The 24,408-nt window shown below is 45.1% G+C and overlaps 1 protein-coding gene across 3 annotated transcripts in view; it reads right to left on the bottom strand.

The window, feature by feature from the left end:
- The window catches only part of Drd3 (dopamine receptor D3), a 55,659-nt gene that overhangs the window by 5,449 nt on the left and 25,802 nt on the right, over positions 1-24,408 (bottom strand). For all 3 annotated transcript variants that reach the window (XM_036203890.1, XM_036203891.1, XM_036203892.1), the window contains exons 3-4: positions 9,569-9,711; positions 250-446 (exon numbers count right to left, since the gene is read on the bottom strand). In XM_036203890.1, the coding sequence (XP_036059783.1) occupies positions 250-446; positions 9,569-9,711 (340 nt within the window). The remainder of the gene's footprint in view (positions 1-249; positions 447-9,568; positions 9,712-24,408) is intronic.

The raw sequence follows: 24,408 nt of genomic DNA, 5'->3' as shown, positions 1-24,408 counted from the left end.
TTGTGGGATGTCTGAGCTGCTGGTGGTGGAAGGCTCTGAAGAGAAGTGGAAAGTATGCTATCAGCTTATCAAATAAGGTGATATCAAGTATCTAGGGAGACCCAGTACACTCTCAACATTGGATTTCCTGCTCTTAAAGCACAGACAACATCAGCTGGGAAATCTGCCTCCTGAGTGCCGATAGTGGTACCACCTGCCCCAATGGCCATGTGACTGGAGGCTGGGGGCTGCTGTGTCTTCCTCTAGTACCTGCTGCGGGAATCCAGGTCGGATGCTGATGCACTGGCTGTTCTGGCGAGTGAGGATGCGTTTCCGTCTCCTTTGTCTCAGCACCATGTAGATCCTGGCATAGACCAGGACAGTCACCCCGAAGGGAACGTAGAAGGACACCACTGAAGAGTAGATGACAAAGTCAGGGTTGGAAATGGAGCAGATGTTGGGGTCCCCTGTGGGTGAGAGACAGGGAGAAGAAGGCAACACAATTATCCTAGCATTCGCCCTCGGCGTGGAGCGCTGAGCATGAGTTCACATGACATGATGTGGGGGTGTGGGTAGGAACGCAGGCTTTCAGGCACCCATGTTGTCAGTGCTTCGAAGGAAGAAAGCTAATTCATCTTTGTACCTCTTGCAGTTGGCTGCAGAAGCAAACTTCCCAATGATTACATTCCAGACACTGATCTGAATGGAGGCTGTGAAGATGAGCGAGACACCGTGTCTGCCCTTGAAGGAGCCAACGGTCTAGCTAGACAGATGATCTCTTCCATGCAAATGGTCAATTGTAACCCAGAGCGATGTAGCCTGGGAGGCTAAGGAGGACCACAGAACAGGAGGGCAGAGGCTTCTGGGAGGATGGCACACCTAGGAAAGGGCCTGCTGGTGTGGAGGCAAGAAGAGATGGCTGAATGTAATAAAAGGAGAAGGCTTCTTCTGAGTCCGGGGGGTGGGGGGGGGTGGGGGGTGGGGTGGTGGGGGGTGGGGGTGGTGGGGGGTGGTGATGGTCTAGAAAACAGCAGTCAGGGAATCCCAGCACTGGATAGGATGGAAAGAGAGTAGGAGACTGTGAATTCAAAAGGGTCCTTATCCCCTGAGCTGTGGAGATGGATTGGTAGTCAGGAGCATTTGCTGCTTTTGCAGAGAACTCATGTTCATCTTCCAGCACCCACATGGCAGCTCACAACCACCCGTAACTTCAGTTCCAGGGGACCCAACACTTTTTTTTTCTGGCTTCTGTGGGTGCCAGACACACACTATGCACATACATACATGCTCACTCACACATATACATGAAGATAAAAATAAGGAAACGTTTAAAAATGTATGGCCCAGAGCACCACTTTAACCTCTCTTTGGAAAGCCCTGTGGTTTTGCCTTCTTCACTAGACGATGTGGAGAGTCATCCAGTACTCAGCACGAGGCCGGAGACTTTGTTTTGAAATGGAGAAGGGAAGTGAGCTAACATCTGCCAGGCCAAAGGCTTTATATACATGATCTTACCCAATCATAACGGGAGGGGACATTACTGTTTCTATCCTTAGATACCCAGGCTGAGTTCAGAAAGGTTGACTAAGTGGTCCAAGGCAGCACCGCTTGGAAGATACTTTTCTCTAACCATCTGACCCCAAACCTATCTTCCTTCTGTAATTTCAATGTCCCCCCTCTTTTTCTACTCCCGGGACAGGGCACTCTTGTGCCTCATCTCACAGTATCAGCAACAGCTGTTGGCACACCTGCTCCAGGCTTCCCAGAAGAGCAGCAGCTCAGCCCCAAATCTGACCTCGGGAGATGTGGCCTGAGTTGTGAGGTGGCGGAGAGGACAGCGGCCACTCTGTGCTCTCGTTCTGCTTCTTGGGCTCCCGAGATGGGTTGAGGACAGACAGCCCTGGGTGTGAGCCATGGACCTGCTGCTTATCAGCTGTTTCCTCTTGGCATTGCCACCTGAGGTACTCAGCTTTAGGTTCACTATCCACAAAAGGATAACAATATTTCTAGCATAACAGCAATGAGAAATAATGAGGATGAATGATTGCTATGATTATTATCATTTATTTATTTTTTTATTCGTTATATCATTATTGTTTACCTCTTCTGGGGTTTTTGGACCTAATACAGGAAGTATGAATTGAAACAAAAGTTTGGAGAAAGACTCACAAGAGACCAATATTTGTGCAGAAGGGAAGAGAGAAAATTAAGGACTAAAATGAATAGAGAGAGTGTGTCCAGCACCCAGGGAGGCATTTCAGTGACAGCATAGCCCAGAATCCTTCCAGGCTGCTCCCAGAATCTCTCATTCTGTTAGAGATGGGATGAAATTGATGCCATCTCACCAGACTTTGCATCAGCATCCCTCACAAACAGCACAGACGGCCCTGAGTAGGTGATCACCAAGCCAACATCTTCTTCTCTTCTGGGGACAATGAGTTTGGGGGCAGGCGTGGGGTGGCAGCTGGTGGGCCTTCTCTGTCTCTAGGGAGCCATGGAGTCGTGATCAGCCCTGCCATTATGGAAGTCAGCTCGCCTGCTGTCACTGGCTGGCCCAGATCTCAGTGCCACCTGTGGTGAGGAGGAGTCTCAGCATGTGTTCTGTTAGTAAGAAGGGCCAGAGGATGTACTTTCCCAAGATTTAGCTCACTGCTGGCCTTGATGAGCTGAGTGTTCCTCATTTGTCCCTGTGCACAGTCTCTCCCTTTCTCTGCCCTCTTGCTACTGGGAGCCTGACTTCCATAAATGAGCTAGTTTTGAAAATAACAGAGTCAAGAGTAGATATAGTCTCTCTCTCTCTCTCTCTCTCTCTCTCTCTCTCTCTCTCTCTCTCCCTCCCTTTCTCTCTCTCTCTCCCTCTCCCTCTCTCTCTTTCACACACACACACACACACACACACACACACACACACACACACACATTCACACACGGCCTGGCAGTCTGGGGTGGGAGGCAGACTGACATAGATAGAAGTCTGTGTGTATCTCATTACACCTTATGAATGTTTTATCATGTGCAAGCATTTATTTTTCCATTAAAAATATTGCAACTGTGTGGATGAAGGAAAGAGAGAACGGAGTTGGAGCCAGGAGCTGTTTCAGGGTCATTGACCATGATGGGCCTCATCTACAATCGCTGGACGTGCCTTGTCATCCCTTCCTCCTTCTCCACTGAAGTCAACTGCTACCCACACTCTGACCAAGCTTTGAAGCCTCCTGCAGAATCCCTCCCTCCGTGCTAGGTGGTTTCACATCTGCACCACAGGCAGGCAGAGAGACAGACACTGGAGTCAGGGGCTGATGAGTGCTCTGGGTAGGCATCCAGTCATCAGGGCAGTGAGAGGCTTCATGCCACAGCAGTCCTGAATGCTTCTCTGGTGAGTCCTCGAGAGGTGGTTTGGGCAGCAGAGGCTCCCTCCGGAGACACAGTGCCTCTGTTTGATGATTGATCTAAACCAGCACTGTGTGGGAGCGTGGTAGTTACTGAGTGGATATGTGAGTGAGAAAACACATAGGAAAATGTACAAATGAGCGTTTTATCTAGGCACACAAGCACTCACTGGCTGCAGGATGCTGGGGAAGGCCAGGTAGGCATGGGGACTCTAATATCACTTTCTGAAATTCAGGAAAGAAAAGGGGCGGGAGTGAGGGCAAAGACACATCTCCTTACTCAGCTTTAAGGAGGACATGCTAGGTTCAGAGTTCTAGGCTAGGCGGCCCTGGGAAGATGGCTCAGTGGGTAAGGTGCTTGCTGTAGAAGCCCAAGGATGTGAATCTGGATCCCCAGCGTGCATGCTCAAAGACAGGTATGCCTGTAACCTCAATACTTGGGGTGGGAGTGGGGGTAGGCATAGCAGGGGGCAGACCACACACCACTTATTCACACACACACACACACACACACACACACACACACCACACTCACACACGCATACACACATAACACACATACCACATACACACATACAAATACCCACACACCACACACACACACACCATACCACACACACACACACAAACTACACACAATGACACCACACACACACCACGCAACACCACACCACACCACACATACACATACCACACACCACACACACACCACACACACACCCACCACATCACACCACACACACACACACACACACACACACACCACACACACCACACTCACACACACACACCACACACTCACACACGCATACACACATAACACACATACCACATATACACATACAAATACCCACACACCATACACCACACCACACACACACACCACACACACACACACACACACACCACTCACACACACACCACACACTCACACACGCATACACACATAACACACATACAACATATACACATACAAATACCCACACACCATACACCCCCCCCACACACACACCACACATATGACACCACACACACAGATCACACCACAACACACTTTCACACACAAAAAAAAGCAGAAGAAGGAGGAGGAGGAGGGGGAGGAGGAGGGGGAGGAGGAGGGGGAGGAGGGGAGGAGGAGGGGGAGGAGGAGGGGGAGGAGGAGGAGGAGGAGGAGGAGGAGGAGGAGAAGCAGCAAACAGCTGAAACAAGGAGGGCCTTGGAGGTTTCTGTGAGTTAGGCTGAGAACTTGAGCTCCATAGTGATGTGCACAGCAAGGTCAGGAGAAGGTTGACATGCAAGACTGATGAACTTTAGATTTGTTGAAGAATTTGACCTCACTTCAATTCCAAAGACAGCAGATGCCGATGAGTCTGATTTAGGATGAGTCACTACCCTTCAAACAGTGTGCTTTTCTTCTTCTTTTTAACTTTTGAGCAGCCACATTCCCCGTCTCCAGTGTTCTGAGAGCTGGATGACATTTCTATTGCTAAAATCAAATAAATAACCATTTTCTTTTTCCTAATGGAAAATCTATCCAGCTGATAAGATTTTTCTTAACTTTAAGTCCCCCTACCAGAAGAATTCTTAAACCTGATCACCAGCTACTGCTTATTCATTCTAGTACTCTCTTTGAAAAACCACACAATGGTGTCTGATTTAACAGAAATTCAAATACTATTTTCCTTATCTGTGAAATGAAAGGGCTTGAGCTCTTTCGGGGATCTTCAGAGTTGCCCTCTTGCTCCATCATACATCTTCCTCTGCATCATTAGAGGCTGTGGATTTGATGGTTGACTGAACTTCTGGGCCCCTATGGAGCTGGGGCAATACCATTCAGCCAGGCCCTACAGCTCTGGAACTCTCTCCCATCCAAGATTCTGCCTGCTACTGCCCTTTTCCAAAGAACAGGAGCAACTCTAAGTTCAAAGTGGCTGAAGTTCAGCTTGCCTCCGTGGTTTTGATTTCAGTATCACAAGTGGCAGGCCATAGCCTTAAATGAAAAGCCCTTTTTACATTTCTTGAAGTCAAGCTATGCTCCAAATCAGGTGGAATTGGCAACACCTGAGGCCCTTTCCATCTCTACTTGTCAGAGGAGTAGCAACAAACTGGTAGAAAAGAGTCATTTGTTCTCTTTGTTTTTTGTTTGTTTGTTTGTTTTTTGTTTTTTTTTTTTAAGCTGGGGATCGAACCCAGGGCCTTGCGCTTGCTAGGCGAGTGCTCTACCACTGAGCTAAATCCCCAACCCGAAAAGAGTCATTTGTAATGGGCTGTTGAATGAACTTGTCGATGGGGAAGTTGCTGGAGGGGCCCTGTTGGTGTGAGTGAGAAAGACCACTATAGGCTCATACTTGAATGCTTGGTTACCTGGAAGTGGTACTACTTGAAAAGATTAGGAGGTGTGGCCTTGTTGGAGGGAGTGAGTCCCTGGGGTAGGCTTTGAGGTTTCAAATGCCCATGTTAGACCCAGTGTCTTACTCCCTGCCTGTAGACCAGGATGTAGCTCAGCTACTTCTCCAGCACCACACCTGCCTGGTGCTGTGCTTCCTGCCATGGTGATAATGGACTAAAGCTCTTGAAATTGTAAGGCAGCCCCAATTCAATGCTTCCTTTTAGAATAGTTGCTATGGTCATGATGTCTCCTCATGGCAGGAGAACACTGACCAAGACAGGCCTCTTCTATCAGGATAATGAAGGTACATGAGGGTCAGATTGCATCAGAGACCAAGGCTGGATTCTTTATGCTTGAGCTCTGCTCATGAATCCCCTGAACTGTGCTCTAGGAAAGGGCAGCTGTGACCACCCAGAGAGTCACCACAGAAAACTTTCTGTTACATAATCACAACACTGACACCAGCTAATACCCACTGGCCCTTATAATGGACCTTGCATTTGACACAATATGAGAATAATTGGAGGGTTTAGTACAGTGTTGCTAAGAAACTTAAACATAAGGGGAAGCCTGACTTGGTGGCAGAAGCATATAATCTTAGCTGCTCAGGAGGCTAAGGCAGCTAGATTATAAATTCAAGGCTTTCCTGGGCAACTTCATGAACTGCTGTCTCAAAAGCAAGGACAAACAAAATGACCTCCAAATGTAAACCAAACCAACCATCAAGCACATTAAAATGTAAGAGAGACCCTGGGAGAAGCAGTGGGGTCTTACACCACACATGCTAGGTCACAAGACTTTTTTTGATTCTCAATTTGAGAATCCTGGGACGATTTTCCTGGGTTTTGTTTCTAGAACAATAATGATGTCACTGGTGCCAACACGCTGCAATTAGCTCATCATCCTTCCCTTGCCTCGGTGACATTAGCTGGGAACTCTGTCTACTGCTAGATCTGGGGACAGTTTCAGCTATTCTCAGGATGAGAGAGAATAGGACCTCCTCCACCAGCATCCCAGAATATGTAAGGGAACCAGGCTCAGCCTGGGGAACTACACTCATCGCAGCAAATGGTGACATGTGCTGGGGGCCAGCAGATAAGCAGTGCCTTGGTCAAGCAGTGGTACACAGTTCCCATATGAGAGTCCCCCACACAGGGCATTTGCACACGGAAACAAGGTAGTGTGATGACTTAGCTATCTCACTAACCCATGGAGCACATTTAACACTGACCACAAAAGACATTTTGCTTTCACATAGTTCCCATAATCATTTCAACAGACAATGCTTTGTAATGTGTACATGTGCTCCAGCATATAAAGTGTCATTTAGTTAAGAACAAAACAAAAAGCAAACAAACAAAACAAAAGTAATGAGTAATGAAGAATAAGATGGTAGCAGACTGTCTTAGTTAGAGTTTCTATTGCTGTGAAGAGACACCATGACCACGGCAAGTCTTATAAGGAAAACATTTCATTGAGGTGGTGGCTTACAGTTCAGAGGTTTAATCCATTATTACCATGGTGGGGAACATGGGACGTGCAGGCAGACATGGTTCTGGTTCTCCACCACCATGTAGCTGAGAGTCCTATATCTTGCAGGCAACAGGAAATTGTCTGAGGGTCACATTGAGCAAAGCTTGAGCGAAAGAGACCCCAAAGCCCGCCCCCACAGTGACACACTTCCTCCAACAAGGCCACACCTACTTCAACAAAGGCACACCTCCTAATAATGCCACTCCCTTATGAGATTATGGTTGCCAGTTACATTCAAATACCTCACAGACCAAGTGTTATGAATATTCTGGGTTAACCGGGAGAGTGTTTGTTGATGACTTGGTTTCCTAAGTTTTAATGTATCAGAGAAACAAGACGGGCCTGGGGAAGATAGTATGTGCTTGACACGTCTGTACATGTTATCCCACTTCACTTCCTGTTGAATACAGAGGCCTCTGTAAGGGAGTTACATAACGTGTAGGATAAGAGCCTAGCGTTAATGTGCATGGTAAGAAGTATCTGTGGGCTGCAGAGATGGTTCATCTCCTCCAGAGGAACTCGATTCCTTCTCCACATGGTGCTCACAACTGTCTTTCACTCCAGTTTTGGGGTGTCCTATGCCCTCTTCTATTCCCTGTGGGCATCAGGCACATACGTGGTTCAAAGACCAGGCACACATGCAGGCAAAACACTCATGTACATAAAAATTTAAAAATTATCTACTAAAAATAATTAAGTCTAGATTTCTTTTTTTGTCCACTTGAATTGCTTCATTCAATTTCTACTATTCTCTAAAAATTGCTTTGAAAAATCTCCTACAGCTCATATAAAGATACATGTAGTTTTGTTATAACTCTGAACATGAATAAGAAGAAGGATACATATGTTACTATGTCAGATAATTATAAAGCTCACAGGAACATGTAACTTCAGAGATGAAATCTTTGGGCTTTTTTTTAAATGTAGGGAGCCATTTATAAAAAAATAAATATTGAAAACTTTGTAACTAGATATGCTAATTAAATATACATTTGAAGTTGTTCCTTTATGCACCACTATATTACTGTCTTAAACTCATCCTCGAGGAAGTTGAGCTCAGCAAAGTTCAGAAGCTTGTTCAAGGAGGCACAGCTGGTGAACAGGATAGCTGGAGTTCACCCTGAGTTTTCTGATTCCAGAGCCTCTGTCTGCCTTCCTCAGTGTATTCTGACTTCTAAAATCCTTTTCCATGACATGAGGCCTGGAAGATTGTTTATACGTTGGAATTTTCCTGGATTTACACATGACGTCTCAATAATCTTTGAATGTACATAAACATATGGCTTTGTGACTAGTAAGTACATATAGATCAGGGATTCTCAAGTCTGGAATCTAGCAGGAACTGAATGAGACAATCCAGATGGACAAAATAAGAATTCTACATGGTTCTGGAACACTGCTCATTTAGGTTTTCTTTCTTCATAGATATGCTCATTCATTATACATTTTCTTTTTAATTTTTAAAAATTATAAGATTATAATTACAAAATGTCCCCCTTCCTTTTCTTCTCATGATACATTTTCTTTTTAGATATTTTTTTCATTTTTGAGATTCTAATATAATTATATAACTTTTCCTTTCCTTTCATCATACATTCTCAATAGTTTTCATTCAACATATGGATTTCCTGAGCCCAAAAGAAAGATCATGTAAGGTGCAAATGTGGATTGATGTCTTATGGTTAAAGTATAAATCATCTTGAATACAGACATTATCATTACCCATCCATCCATCCATCCATCCATCCATCCATCCATCCATCCATCCATCCATCCAGGAGATGAGCCATGTGCCAACTATCATAGCCACAATTTTGCATATTAAAAAATAAAAATATATATTTCAGAATTAGTTCTCAAATGTCAGAAATGATTCTTATTGGAGAAAAAGTTAGAAATATATAATTTATTCTAGGCTTTTATGATATGTTACTTTGCGCTGTAGGTTGGTTATGAATAATTATCTTTTTATTAGCAAATCCCACTTGAATTATTAACATAGCTTTATGTTTTATTTACATTTCTTTGACATTTCTTCCAATGAATACAATGACATTTCTTTCAAAATAGGGAGACAGACTTTTAATGAGCTGGGTTAAGACTATGTTCGTGACAATAATTGGTGAGGTTTTGCTCTATACTTACTTTATACCCAACAAAGGCCAACACTCTGCAGACTACAGCATACCCACTTGATTACACTGAATAGGGATGGGAAGCCTGGGGTGGGTACCACTCACAACCACTCGGGTATGACGTGAACCTCAGGAAGTTTTACCTGTTGTGTTGAAACCAAAGAGCAGAGGGCAGGACACAGCAAAGGCCAGCACCCACACAGCTGTAATCATGAGTGCCACACGCCGACAGGAGCTCTGCCCGGTGCCATGCTGATAGTGAACTGGCATGACCACCGCTGTGTACCTGTCAAAGAGGAAGGACGGGTGTGAGGCAGGATGGGAACACCAGTTGAAAGGTTACTAGAAGGCAACTCATATGGAAGCATATGACGAGAGAAAAGTTACTTAATTGAAGAGAGTGAAGAAAAGTGTTTGATCCCAGGAGAAGGAGCAGAAAGAATGTAAGAGCTGGATAATGGGGAGGGGTGCTATGGAATGCTGTCATCTGCATGTGACATGGCCATGGCATTCATTAATTTACTGCCGCTATGGCTACCTGCATAGATAAGATCAACAAATATGTCACCATTCCAGCAGGAAGCACTGGGCTCAGTGGGTACAAGGAGGGGAGAGTGGAGATGGCAGAAGGGAGGAGAGGAAAGATAGACAGACAGACAGACAGAGCACTCTCAGTTACAAAGAAAGGAGAGAGGAAAAGGAAAGAGAGATGTCATGAAAGGATTGCTGGGGTGTGGAGTTCAGTGGGAAGCATGAGTTGAGGGTGGGTATGATCAAGATACAATGCATTCATGTATGAAATTGTCAAAGAATAAATAGAAGATATTTTAAAGAAGGAACCAATGTTGAGTAAAAATAGTGGAAAGGGTAAGAGAGATGAACTCGTTTGAAGACCCACAGAGAAAGGGAGAGATGAGAGAGTCAACAGTACAACATTGAGTTGTGAGCGGGCTTCTTCTTAATCCCCAGCACAACCTATAACCCACCTTCTGTTCACAGGACCTGCACACTAAAGACATTGGGTGTGGGTATGTGTGTCTTCAAGCTCTCCCACTGTTTTCCAGACAATAGTATGTGGCCAACTGAGACGCTTACTCCCTGCTTGTCTGCAAATATACATTCTACTTAAAGAATGATAAACATTCCAACTATAAGAGGTTTGGAAAAGAGAGCCAATATCTTGTGGAGGCTTACTTTGGAATCCAGTTTTCATACACATGGTATGTTAGTCTTTTTAATGGCCATGTCAACCATCTGAGAGAAAGAACTTAAAAAGTGGAAGGACTATTTGGCTCACAGTTTTAGAGGTTGGCTGGCTCCATTACTTTGGGAGTTCAGTGAGGCTGAACACTATGGTGGTATGAGTGTGTGGAAGAACAGGCTGTTCATCTCAAGCAGCCAGCAAGCAGAGTGGAGACCCAGGCAGGAACCAGGGCCACCATATACCCTGCAGAGGCATTTTCCTCATGACCTACTTCCTCCAAGTAGGCTTCACCTTACACAGTTCCATCACCTTTCAGTAGTCAATTTATATTTTTAGTCCATCAGTGGATTGCACCAGTGACCATCCCAGATCCTTTGAAATCTAATAACCTCAGACTGCACACACTGATACACCCAGGGGAGTGATGACTAATCTCATAGGCAGCTCCCAATCCAATCAAATGAAGACTGACCATCCCCCACCATCAAAGTCTATCCCTTATTTTCATTGGCTAGTGTGTTTTCTTTGGTCACTCCTTAGACATATTTCCACTGCTTGTTGGACTTCCCTAGTACGAGATGTTTAAAACAAACCCTGGCTCCCTGCATTCTTTCATCTAGTTCTGGTTTTTGCTCTCTTCAAGAACACCCAGGCCTTTTGACTGAACTTGGACCTTTCCATATCACTTGCTTACTCCCTCAATTCACTTTTCATTTGCTGTTTCTCCAGCCCCTGCTGCACGCTATCTGTAATACACAGTCTTCTGTGTGTTAGGCGCTATTCTGGATGGACAGAGACCCATGAACACGACACTGACCCTATCCTTATTGGGCTTAGAGTTCAGAGAAGGGATGAGCAATACAAATGAAAACAAACATGGTAACATAAAATGAAAAATACCACTAAAGAAACATGTTGCATGATGCGATGGAGAATAACTGAGGAGATACGTGGTGAGGGGACCCACACAAGCTCATGGTATCCAAGGAACTCAGCTGTTCTAGGCAGAAAAGCATTAGATTGCTGTGGGATGTTCTGTATGTCAAATGTGTTGCTCTGAATGGTTAAAATAAATAAAGTGCTGATTGGCCAGTAGCCAGGCAGGAAGGACAGGGTAGGCGGGACAAGGAGGAGGAGAATTGTGGGAAGTGGAAGCTGGGTAGAGAGACACTGCCAGTTGCCACTGTGACAAGGAAGATGTAAGGTACCGGTAAGTCACAAGCCACGTGGCAACTTATAGATGAATAGAAATGGGTTAATTTAAGATAGAAGAAGTAGATAACAAAAAGCCTGCCATGGCCATACAGTTTGTAAACAATATAAGTCTCTGTGTGCTTACTTGGTTGGGTCTGAGTGACTGTGGGACTAGCGGGTAAGAGAGATTTGTCCTGACTGTAGGCCAGGTAGGAAAACTCTAGCTACGTTAGATGCTATAAACCATCCATTGTGATAATTTCTCTGCTTAGCTTAAGCCCTTCTATGATCTGCTGTCTAGGTGGTCTGCTGCTGCCAGACTGCTTACACCAATTTCATGACGTCGTCCCTACCTCCATAACTAAAAACCATGAGACAGAAGAACTCCAGGATTTCTGCCATGTCTAATCACTGCCCATTGCACGTGGGATAGGCCTGCGAGTATAATGTAACATCCTTCTATAATTAATCTACTAATCAGTAGACTCTGGGTTAATCAAAAGGGAAGTTGTTCTGGGAGAGCCTGACCTAATCAGGTGAACCTTAAAGGTACTGAGTTGTTCCTGAATTCAAAGAGCTTCAAAGCATGAGAAATTATCTTGCCTCAAAGATAAAACTGCTCTTGGTGGTTCTCTGGCAGGGAATGGTAAAATGCCTAGAGAAGCCCTGGCTGACATCCTGCAAGATGATAAGAACCACGCTGCTACAGCTGTAAGAAACTGAATCCTACTGACAACCTGAATGTGTCAGGAGGACTGTTCACACACACACACACACACACACACACACACACACACACACACACACCACCCCCCGCCCACAGCTTGGGTTCTGTCTTGTAAACCAAGACCCTGACTACATGCGCAAGTGTTCTGACTTCCAGAAATTGTGAGGTTAAAGTGGTTGTGGTTTATATTTCTAAACTTGTGATAATTTGTTCCACCACAGCAGAGAATGAATATACTGTCATTGGCTTCTCTTGTATATGCATGCCAAAACCGATTTTCCTCAGCGTGAGCTTGACTTCCTTTGCGAACATGATCTTTTATTGGTGCCTGGGATGAACTCATGGTTCCAGCCAAATTGGTTTGGTGGTGGAAACTTTCCCACAGTCTTTGTCCGGTCCATTATCCCTCCTTCTCCCTGGGAGTTCAGTCTTGCCTTCCTAGAATCCCAGCTAGCTCTTGAGGAACCTCCCTGGGCCTCTCCAGCTAGACACTTTCAGTGTTGAACTTACATGCAAATAAACAACCAATGGCATTGACATCCTGAGTGCAGCTGTCCTGACTCATCATTGAACTTGTCTCGTCCTGGAGAGAGATGGCCACTTGGTTTAAGATACCAAATGGCTCAAAGCATCTTACAGGTTCACTATTCCCGATAGGTCCATGCACAAAGCAAGTATGGAGCTATTGTCTGTCTCAGTGGCCATGAGAGGTTTCCTTCCTCTTATAAGAATTACTTAATCCTAGCTAACTAGCCTCGTTTGATTTTTAGATGTGGGTCTCAATGTAGATCAACAACTTTTGTCTTTTCAGTTTCCAGGGAACAAGGATTTAGGGCAGGAGCTTCCTTTATCTGTCTTGGGCATCTCAAAGCTTTGGCTGAGGAAGAGCAAGATGCATGCTGGGTGAGAAGGGGTTGGGTGATGGTCCCTGTGCCTCCCGTGTGTGCCCATCTCCTGTGCTCCTGCTCTGCCTCTTATGTAGCTAGCTTTTGAGAGTCAACATTTGTGTTCATGACAGAACAGTGTAAAGATTGCTTGAGTTTTGAGATGAAAGCTAACTCTAACTTTGGACTGTAACGCCATGGTGACAAAGGTGGCTTCCCTCTGAAGATGGAGGAATAGAGTTCTTGATTTAGTAAAGTCCTATTAAAAGTCTCCATCAATTCCAAGGGAGGCCTTGGTGGTCTCATTCCTTTCTTCTGGAGCACACATTACAAACCCTCCCTTGAGCTGCTGCCTGGGCTGTGCAGGCACACCACACATTCCACCTGGTGGTCCTCCAGGCCTTTCAGTCCTGGGGACTTCTTTTCTGCTGGGGCTCCAAGTCAGATGTGGTCACTAGGGTCTTGCTTAGTGGTGACCTTTGGAGGAGAGGCTGGGTCCTGCTGCTGTCATGGACAAACAGCTACAGCTGACCGAAGGCTGGGGAGTGGGTGATATGACCACTTTCTCTGGCTCAGACTTACAGTCTTCCTTTTGGTCATGCTTATTTTTTATTTTATTTTATAAATTTGATTATTAAAAATGCAGATAAACAAAAACATCACACACTAAAATTAGCCAGCCCAGATCCTTAGATGTAAAAGAACCCAGTCATGCTATATATTCAGTGATGAGCTAACAGACAGCTAACAACTGGCTCTCTACAAACACACACACACACACACACACACACACACGCACGCACGCACGCACACAATCGGTAACATTCATTCATTCCTGGGGTGTAAATACTCTACCATCACTGCTCAAGGCAAGCCGCCATCAAAGGTTCGATAACCAACTGAAAAAGTTCCTAGGATACTGCCAATCACTTCTCACCGGCATGGTTCTAGCACACTAGTGGGAGCTGCATGCTGTCTTAATCATGCTTTAAGGCTTGTCAGATGTGGGGGCTCCACTATTTCCATGAGCCAGAGAGCACACAGAACATGGCTCTGTTTATACAACAGGGATCGTAGCTTCAGGGAGGTCAGGATGGACCCAAAGTTTTGCAAGGGAGTGGTCCTTGATCAGCGGATCTCGTGTCTCCCAGGCCAGTGTCTTTAACAAGGGCCTCATTCCCTCTCAAGGGCACATGTCTTAGTCCTGCAGGAAGCGAGGGTTTGGGGTATGAAGGTCACAGTGGCCCACTGGTTAACACATGGAGAGCAGAATGGATGCCCAGAAGCGGAATCTCCCCAAGTCGTTTGATTCCGCTAATTGTCAATGTATCTATCGGGGGTGTGGAGAATGTGAAGGATTTGGGGAGTGTGTGTGTGTGTGTGTGTGTGTGTGTGTGTGTGTGTGTGTGTGCGGGGTGCTGTTAAAATGCACGTTCCTAGGCTATGCCCCTAGTGGTTTCGCTCAGGTACTTCTAAAGTGCAACCCAGAAACATGTATTTTTAACATCTAATGTATCCTATTAGACAAGTCTGAGAAAGTCTGCATTAGGGAGAATTCTGTCAAAGCTTCTTGTTCACTTGGGTAAGAAATGAGAGACAAGACTACAATCTTCCACTGTCACATTACACCCTTTCCCTTCTTTTTAAACGATTAAGACGTTAGAATAAATGAGGCCCCCCAGCATGTCATAGGTGGGTGGCTGAGAGCTCGAGGCTGTTCCAGAATCCACCATTGGAGGGCGCCAAAATGCAGCAAGAACTTCGCCAGCTCCGCCGGGGTGAGAAGTTCACGGCTCACCTGGGGGCTCTCCAGGCTCTGTGGGAAGGCAGAGCGGGGAAAACCGCCCCCCTTCATTCCTGGAGCCCTGCGAGGACCCTGCATTCCCACCCAGCGAGACTGCTTGGCCTCTGGTTTTCCCTCTGAGCGATTCTTAAAGGCCAACCGCAGGCAAGCGGAGGCCAAAGCAAGAGCATGGCCTGGCTTGGGCTGGTGAAAGACTAGGGCCACCTCCCTCTGGGGTGTTCCCCGTCACATCCCTCCTTTGTGTTTGAGAATCTACCTCTCTGGGCCTTTTCTCCGGTGGGATGCTCAGCAGACCCGAAGGCAGGCAGTGTGTCCTGCAGTAAAGCCCTGAGGCTTACGGCGGGGGGGGGGGGGGGGGGGGGGGGGGGGGGGGGGACCCGGGTCTGAAATCCAACCAGCTCTGCAGCTTGACAGTGGGCCGGTGGCTGGAGCCGTCAGTCTCAATTTTCTCATCCGTACAGAAGGGTTTACCTGACCAATAGGACTGTTCACAGTTACCGAATGAGATCACATTTGTTCTTTTTATTTTTATTTATTTATTATTATTATTATTTTAGTACAATGTAATATTCGAAAGGCGGTTCTTATCGTTATTGCCATCATTATTATGTTAGCCTAAGAGATCCGTGATTGCTCATGTCTGTGTGGATTAAGTTTCATGATTGTTATCCTCTTTCTCCTAATTGTCAGGCAGGGCATATTAAAGTTATTTATCTATCAGACAAGTGTTGAGCATTTAGTTCTTTGTGGGCTACTGTTGAAGTGCTGATGTAGTTGGCTGATGTCTCCAATCAAACAGATAAGAAAACCGGAGCAGCCTGGGTGGGTGACTGACTGGCCTAAAGTCGCTCAGTTAACGGACTTGGCAGTCAGTGTGACTTCACAGCTAGGGGCCCAGAGGAAGGTTCCAAGGCCGTTAGCTGTGGGAGAAATTAACTGGACAGGCTTGGTGGCACAAGCCTGTAATGGCAGCATTCAGGGGGTTAAGGTAGAGGCAGGAGAATGCCAAACTTGGTAGTAGCCTTTGCTAGGGATTATAACCCTAAGAACGATAGACTTGGAGGTGATGCTCTGTGGTAGAGGGCAAGCCCAGCTTGTTCAAAGTGGTGGGTTCCGTTGCCAGGGCTGGGAAGCTGGGAAAAGAAGATACCAAATGAAATTTTTTGTTTTCATTCATCTATTACCTGACGACTTTGTGATTCTAGCGCCCCCCTTCTGTGTGTGTACACACATACACGCACACACACATGCACGCATGCATGTGTAATGGGATAATGTCCCTACTTTGTTGGACTGTTATAAACGGTAGCTAATTCTGGTTTTTGTTGCCTCTAGCCCCATGCAAATTAGGATAACCAGGGCATCGAACATAGGAAATTACACTTCTAGAGGTGGGCTGCCGGCCTGACCTAGGTGCTCTTTCCTAACTTTTGTCAACAACGGGCTTCCCCCCCCCCCCCTCGTTTTCGATAGTACTCTGGGGAAGTAGGGGCAACAGGGTCTAGGTTGAGACCTCTGAGGAGGGGAGCAGGGCATTTCTGCACACGGTGAAGCACCTTCTGATTCTCAGTCTGTATGGATGATTGTTTGTCGAGGTCTTAACATCATGGCGGCTCCCCTGAAAGCTATCTTGATCCTCAAGTGGGGGTGCAGGAGGAACAGATGAGGGTGCCTCCCAGTAACTGTTGGAGGAAAGAGACGCCTGGCTGGGTGGGAGGGCCTGACTCTAACTCCCTGCCCGGGTTTAATGAGCGCGGAGCTCGGAGGGCTGCTTTTCAGCACCTTTCATTTGGTCAGACAGGGGGCTCAATAAATCTTTAGTTCCGTGGACTCCCCTGGTGGAGTTGTTGAAGAAGAAAGCTTTTTGCAAATGACTGGAAAGCCCTTTGCAAATATAAAGTGCTTATTTAGATGCAAACTAAAAATCCAAGGTGCCTGTGACTCATCTGGTACCTATTGTGCTCGAAGCAAAGGCGCGGAGGCTAGCTTGTGTGATGGGTGCCATTTGAGAGCCACTTAAAGAACTCTCTGGTGAATGAATTTGGTTGCATTATTCCGAGGCTCCTCTCGGAGGACTCTAATTTTCACCGCTTTGGTTGGGTCCTCCTTTTCTGACATGTTCTCAGCGGCCTCCTTGAGTTAGCACTGACCCAGCATACGGTGGGAGGGGACTGACCTGCTGGGAAGACGCAGGAGCCGTCGGGTGGGGGCTTGTGGTCTGAGGTCTCCCCACTCTGATTTTTAAAAAGGAAAAAGGCGGCTTTAATCCAAGCATCCAGAGCCAAGCCTAAGAATCTAATGACAATAGTATTTATTACTTGCTTTCAAAATCTCTTTTATCATTTTCTCTTTTTTTCCTGTCTCTTACCACCCTGCTATTATGGACCAGGGCTTCATGACCAAAAAAGTACTGAATCCATTTGGTCAAGTTTGTCAGGCTGATGACTGGCATTGTGTGAAGCCCAGAGGTCTGTGTGAATAACTGCATTTCTAATGAATTGACCAGCTATCTGGCATCTCATGAACAGATTTTAATGCTGCGTGTTGCACACTGCTGGGAAGGAGAATGGAGACAGCTTTTCTGAAGCCCGTTTTCATTCCTGGAGTGGGGGTGGGGAGCTCTGTTTTGAGGTTTGCTGAGGACAGTCCATTATGAAATGTAAGCCCCTGCCCCATTGAGATTGGAGGCACAGCTCTTCCTTCAGCTTTTAGGGGAGTGCTATGCATTCTGGGAGCTTTCTTACATGAGACAGAAGACGATTCAAAGTTTATTCTTATTGCTTGGGTTTTAAGTGGTGAAAGGTGAAGTGTGTGATATTGTGGCTGTAGCCAGAAAATGATGCCCTTCGGCAAATTAGAGAACGGTGGGCCTGCCTGGTAGGCAAATTGCAAAAAAGACACCCTTTTCTGGCCGACGCAGTCCAATAAAGCACTAGCTGCATTCTGTTCCCATACCCCCTTCTTTAAGACCCAAGCTTCTTGGCTTCACTCATTGCATGTGTGTGTGTGTGTGTGTGTGTGTGTGTGTGTGTGTGTGTGTTGAACAGATAGGTCACTCACCAGCCTCTGTGAGTGGATGTGTGTCTGTTGAACAGATAGGCATACTCTCATGGGGGTAGAGAGGAGGCTCAGGAGCTGGGGAAGGAGAGAGGGCTGTTCCAGACTCTCTCTAGAACTCTCTACACTCTTCTTCATTTTGTCTACGGTAGTAGGTGATTCAGCTCCACCCTGCAGCCTGCAGCAACCTGAGGAGTTCTCTCAAAGATGTCCTCCCAGGTGCAGCCTGGGTTCTGGGCTTTGCTGCAGAAAAGAACTTGAGGTTGAGTCAGTATGAAGCAAAGTAGATGTCTATCAGGGGCAAAAAAAAAGTAGTAAGGGCTGGGGGAGAGTTAGGAAAAGAACAGTATATACCCAAGTCATGGAAATGGACTTCTCAGGAGTCACATGTGAGTGACTTTTTTTATGATTGGGGTGGCTTCCAAAGTTAGGCTGTTTAAAAGTTTTTGTTTTTGTTTTTTTTAATGCTGTTTATTGAAGGAGAGAGGAGGTCTTAAATACAGGCTTACAGCACAATGGGAGAACCCTGGAGGGCAGAAGTTTGCTTCTGATGTGTTTCTTTTCTTTCTTTCTTTCTTTCTTTCTTTCTTTCTTTCTTTCTTTCTTTTTTTTTTTTTGTGAGCTGAGGATCGACCCCAGGGCCTTGCGTTTGCTAGGCAAGTGCTCTACCACTGAGCTAAATCCCCAACCCTTGTTTAAAGGTTTTAAAAGCAATCCCCTTCCCCCTTTTTCCTCTTTTGGTAAATGAAATCATAGAGTGGTTTCTGGGTTACACTAGAGAGGAGTACAAGCCAATAAGATAAAACCATAGATGTGGTTAATATTCACCATCCATGCTAGCCTCAAACTCTTGATCCATCTGCCTCTGTCTCTTCACCATATCCTACCAGCATGCCTCACCACAGCTAGCAACACAGGTGGTCTGAAGGAGAAAAGAGGAATAATGGAGAGGGCAGCTTAAGTAGGGGGAGAGGAAGAGAGAGTAGCCCAAGGAGGGGGTGTGAAGAGGGATCATTGACACTAAGGAAGTTTGAAAAGTGTGATATCAATTCTTGCTTGTCAATTTGACTGTGTTTGGGGTGAACTAAATTCCAAAAATGGAGGGCACACCTGTGAAGGGTTTTTACTTAATTTGAAGAGGGAAGATCCACTTCTAATCTGGATCTTGAAGCAGGAAGGCACACCTTTAACCTGGTTCACACCTTTAACCTTCTGCCAGAAGCCTACATAAGGACAAGGAAGAAGGAAGTTTTTGCTCTTTGCTTGCTCTCACCTTGCTAGCAAGTCCATGCCTTCACTGGCACTAGAGCCTACTTCTTTGGGATTCCAGCATCTACTGAAGACCAGCCAAAACATCCAGCCTCATGGACTGAGCAACTTCTGGATTCTTGGACTTTGTGGTCATAGCTAGCTATTGTTGGATTAGCTGGGCCACAGCCTATAAGTCATTCTAATAAATCCCCCTTCTATATATATCTTGAGATTCATTCTATAAGTTCTGCTACTATAGAGAAGCCTGACTAATACAAAAATCTATATGGAAGCCTATTATTTTACAAGCTTCATATACATACATATTTATGTATCTATACATGCACACATACACACACACACATATATACATACACACACACACACATATATATATATATTCACATATAAAAAGGTATTTTTTTGTTTGTTTGTTTGTTTGTTTTTTGAGACAGGGTTTCTGTGAGTAATTTTGGTGCCTGTCCTGGATCTCTTTCTGTAGACCAGGCTGGCCTTGAACTCATAGAGATCCACCTGGCTCTGCCTCCTGAGTGCTGGACTTAAAAGCATGTGCCACTGTTGACCAGCTCATATAAAAAGGTTTAATTGGAGTTACCCTACATAGAAGATAATATTTATCTAAGAAGTCATAGGTGTGGGATACCTCCCTTGAGTTGTTGATCAAGGGTGTCCTGGTGCCCTTGATGATAAGACCCTATTGCTGAAGACACTATATTTTTGGTCACAGAACATGGGGAAATCAAGTTGGAAGTGACCAGGAAACTTTCTTCCTGATGACTACTTTTCAGAATACAGAGAGAGATGCTACGTGGGCTTCTGGGGGTGGAAGTGGGGAGTTATCAACATTTTTACCTAGCTGTTAACTTTGTGAAGTACAATAATGACAGGTATGGCAAAATATGCTCATAGATACAATAGTGGTATTTGTGTTATGGAGGTAACCAATGCTTTCTAATTAGATTAAGACCTGCTCCACAGGAGGAAATGGATACTTGGTAGTGTAAACCTGACTTACAGTTGGGGAGCTCACAGGCCCTAGGGGTAAACCTACTACTATTATTCTGTTAAATAGACATAGTATCAAACTGCCCTCTAAATTCATACCTCTGTGCTCACAGATTAGTGCAGTTTTTACACCTCACCAGAGAAGTTTTTTTGTGTAGTGGATATAATTAATTCAGAAACTCACATTTGGCCAAAGGACAGCAAATAAGTGAGGACAAAGGTGACCTCTATATCCTCTTAACACCAAGGCTCAAGTATCGTTGCAGAAGAAAGAGCAAAAAGATCATAAGAGGTCAGAGTTCAGAGAGGACTGGAGTGAAACTGTGTTTTTTGAACATGACGTGACTATGGCTCATGAACTCACAGCAGCTACAGTTATCTGCACAAGACCTGCACAAGGTCAAGTCCAGTCAATGTTCTAGCGTGGAAGGGAAGGGCTCATGAGACCCCACCCCTAACTGGGGAGCAGTTGGCAGTTGATGGCTTCCGAGGAGGGAGAGTTTTCTTAAAGGATATGGCCTCTGGTAGGTTGGCCATACTCCAGTGGATGACCCCACACCAATTAGCACAAACCAGACTCAGAGGGTTATTAAAAAGAAAAAGGAAAAAAAAAATGGTATGAAGTTGGGAAGGGGTGAGGGGGTGGGGAATGGATCTTGGAGAAAGTAGATGGAGGAATAGGAATGAATATGATCAAAATATATTGTAAGAAATTCTGAAAAAATAAAAACATTGATTAAAATATTCATGCTTGTGATGGTTTGAATGAAAAACAGTCCCCCATAGCCTCATAGGAGTGGCCTTGTTGGAGTAGGTATGACCTTGTTGGAAGAAGTATATCACTGGGGATGGGCTTTGAGGTTTTAGATGCTCAAGCCAGTCCCAGAGTCTCTCTCTTCCTGCTGCCTGCTGATCTGGATGTAGAATTCTCAGCGACCTCTCCAGCACCATGTCTGTCTGCACATCTCCATGCTTCCCACCATTATGAGAATGGGCTAACCTCTGAACTGTAAGTCAGCTCCAGTTAAATGCTTTCCTTTATAAGAGTTGCCATGGCCATGGTGTCCCTTAACAGCCATGGAAGCCCTAAAGAGGACAGTGGTCAATGTAGATGGTTTAAGAACCACTTAGGAGACACACCCTTGGATATGTCTATGAAGGTGTTTCCAGAGAGGTTTAACTGAAGAGAGAAGAGACGTGCATTGAGTATGGGCTGCGCTGTCTCCATGACCTGGAGTACTAGAGTGAATAAAATGGGGGAACAATAGGAAACCTAATTGTGTGAGCACTGTGTCTAGCCTCCTCATGCTCCTGCTGTGGTGTCTTCTCTGACATGATAGACTGTACCTGCAGATTGGGAACCAAAACCAAACCCTTCCTTAAGTTGTTCTTGTCTGGTACTTTGCCATAGCAACAAGAGAAGTAATTAATACGATAGGTTAGGAGGGTGAAGGGGATTCTTATAATAATAAGTTACATGGGAGTTAAGAAATGCATCTTGACTGCAAACAGATTTATGATCTTGTTTATAGATTCTCAGTTATACCTGCGGAGGGAATAAGGTTAATCTCAAAGGTCTCATAGGCTTTGGGTTTAAGCATAGTTTATCATTACTTTAGCATTCTTATTTGACATGGCACCATAAAAAAGGAATATTATTATCTCTGTGTAGGTGTGCTGGCTGGTTTTTGTCAACTTGACACAAACTTAGACATATCTGGGAAGAGGGAATCTTAATTGAGAAAATGCTTTCCTGAGATTGGCTTGTAGGCAAATCTGTGGGGTTATTGTCTTACAGGGTGACTGATGACAGCGTCTCAGTCACATTGTGGGTGTTGCCACCCTGGGCTGGTGCTCCTGGGTGCCTATAAGAAAGCAGGTTTGGAAGGCTGATGAGGTGGCTTAGTGGTTGAGCATGCTGACAGCTTGTTTATAGAACTTGGGCTCAATTCCTACCAGCCACATAGGCATTCACAAGTTCGATAACTCCGGTTCTGATAGATATGACTCCCTGTTTGGCCTTCAAGGGCACTTCACACACATGGTACACAGACAAACATGTAGACAAGACACTCATATGCATTAAAAAAATCTAAAAACCTGTTTTTTCTTTTACTTTTTTTTTTTTTTTTTTTTTTGAGCTGAAGATCGAACCCAGGGCCTTGTGCTTGCTAGGCAAGTGCTCTACCACTGAGCTAAATCTCCAACCATGTTTTTTAAAAAGAGGGTTGGCACCAGGTAATGGTGACACATGCTTCTAAGTAGCACTTGGGAGGCAGAGCCAGGCAGATCTCTGTGAGTTCGAGACCAGCCTAGTCTACAGAGAGAGATCTAGGACAGGCACCAAAACTACACAGAGAAACCCTGTCTCAAAAAAAAAAAAAAAAAAAAATCAAACAAGGGGAGTGTGGCGTGCAAGGCAAGATGGCTCAGTGGGTAAAGGGACTTGCTGCCAAGCCTGACAACTTGAGTTTATTCTTCAGGACTCACACGGAGGAAAGAGACAACCAACTGCTCTCCACTTGAGTCACACACACACACACACACACACACACACACACACACATACACACACACTAAATAATCAAGTGAATTAACTAATAAAATTGTAAAAAATAATTTAATACACAAAAATGTTTTTTAAAGAGAGAAAGAGAAAAAAAAAAGCAGGTTGAGCAGTCCAGGAGTAAACCAGCAGCAGCATTCTCCATGGCTCTGCTTCAGTTCCTGCCCCCAGATCCCCACCCTGTTTAGTTCCTGCTCTGATTTCCCTCAGTGATGAATTGTTACCTGGAAGTGTAAGACGCAGCAATGCCTTTTCTCTGCAAGTTGCATTTGGTTATGGTGTCTTATGATGATGATAGAAACCCCAATTAAGCAATCTTTGTGATGATGTTCTAAGTAGGCAATCTTCATGGCAAAGTTGTGCCCAAAATTCTTGACTCAGAGCTGCTGAGACTTCAATCAGATTCAAGAATGAGGGGACACTTTCTGTGTCCTCTTAGTTTCCTGTCTTTCTTCCTGTCTTGTCTTATTCTGAAGCTAAAACCCTCTCCCACCCTCTCATGTACATGAAGATGCCCATTTGTGGGCAGAACACTGACTATCCCAAGCCAGGGACCTTTGAGCTCAGCTTAGTAAGCAAACCTATGATTTGTATACAATTTAATACTTTTTAGTATACTTTAAGTGGATTACTTGTATATTATGTGGATTCTTTTTCCATAGAACTGTTAAAAAAATAAAATGATAGGAGTTTTATAATATTTTTAGCTCTAACATCCAAGTCTTCTGTCTAATTTCTGGACATTTAGTTCATGTTGTAGAGACTATTGATACAAATATTGATACTATTGGATTTGCCTTACTATTGTCTTTATCAGCCTAGCCTGGATATTTATATTGGGCCTAGATCCCTATGACCTCTGGTTTTCCCTGCCATGCCTCTTACAGAGCTTGAATTAAGAATGTTAAGCTGAACACAATGATCCCTGGTTTCAAGTAGCCAGTGTTCCTCCCATAGATAGGCGTCTTCACTATGAAGGCCAGGTTGGCCTCTGCCTCCCAAGTGCTGGGATTAAAGACATATACCACTAAGCCTGCCTTAATGTTGTTCTTCTAAATGGTCATGCTGTCAAACTACCTTCTAAAGACGTATGTTTGTATCCATAGATTGGTGCTGCTTCCAACCTTGGTCAGAGAAGTAGTGGTTAATGCAGAGACCCATTCCTGTGTACAGTGCTGGTAATAAATGACTATGAGTATGCAGCTGTAGATGGGACGTCTATAGTAACCCCCTTTCCTACCCAAAGGCTCCGGGAACATTGGAGAGGAGG

The sequence above is a fragment of the Onychomys torridus genome, chromosome 12, assembly GCF_903995425.1.
Source record: "Onychomys torridus chromosome 12, mOncTor1.1, whole genome shotgun sequence".
Lineage (NCBI taxonomy): Eukaryota > Metazoa > Chordata > Mammalia > Rodentia > Cricetidae > Onychomys > Onychomys torridus.
This window is presented reverse-complemented; position numbering and strand designations above follow the sequence as displayed.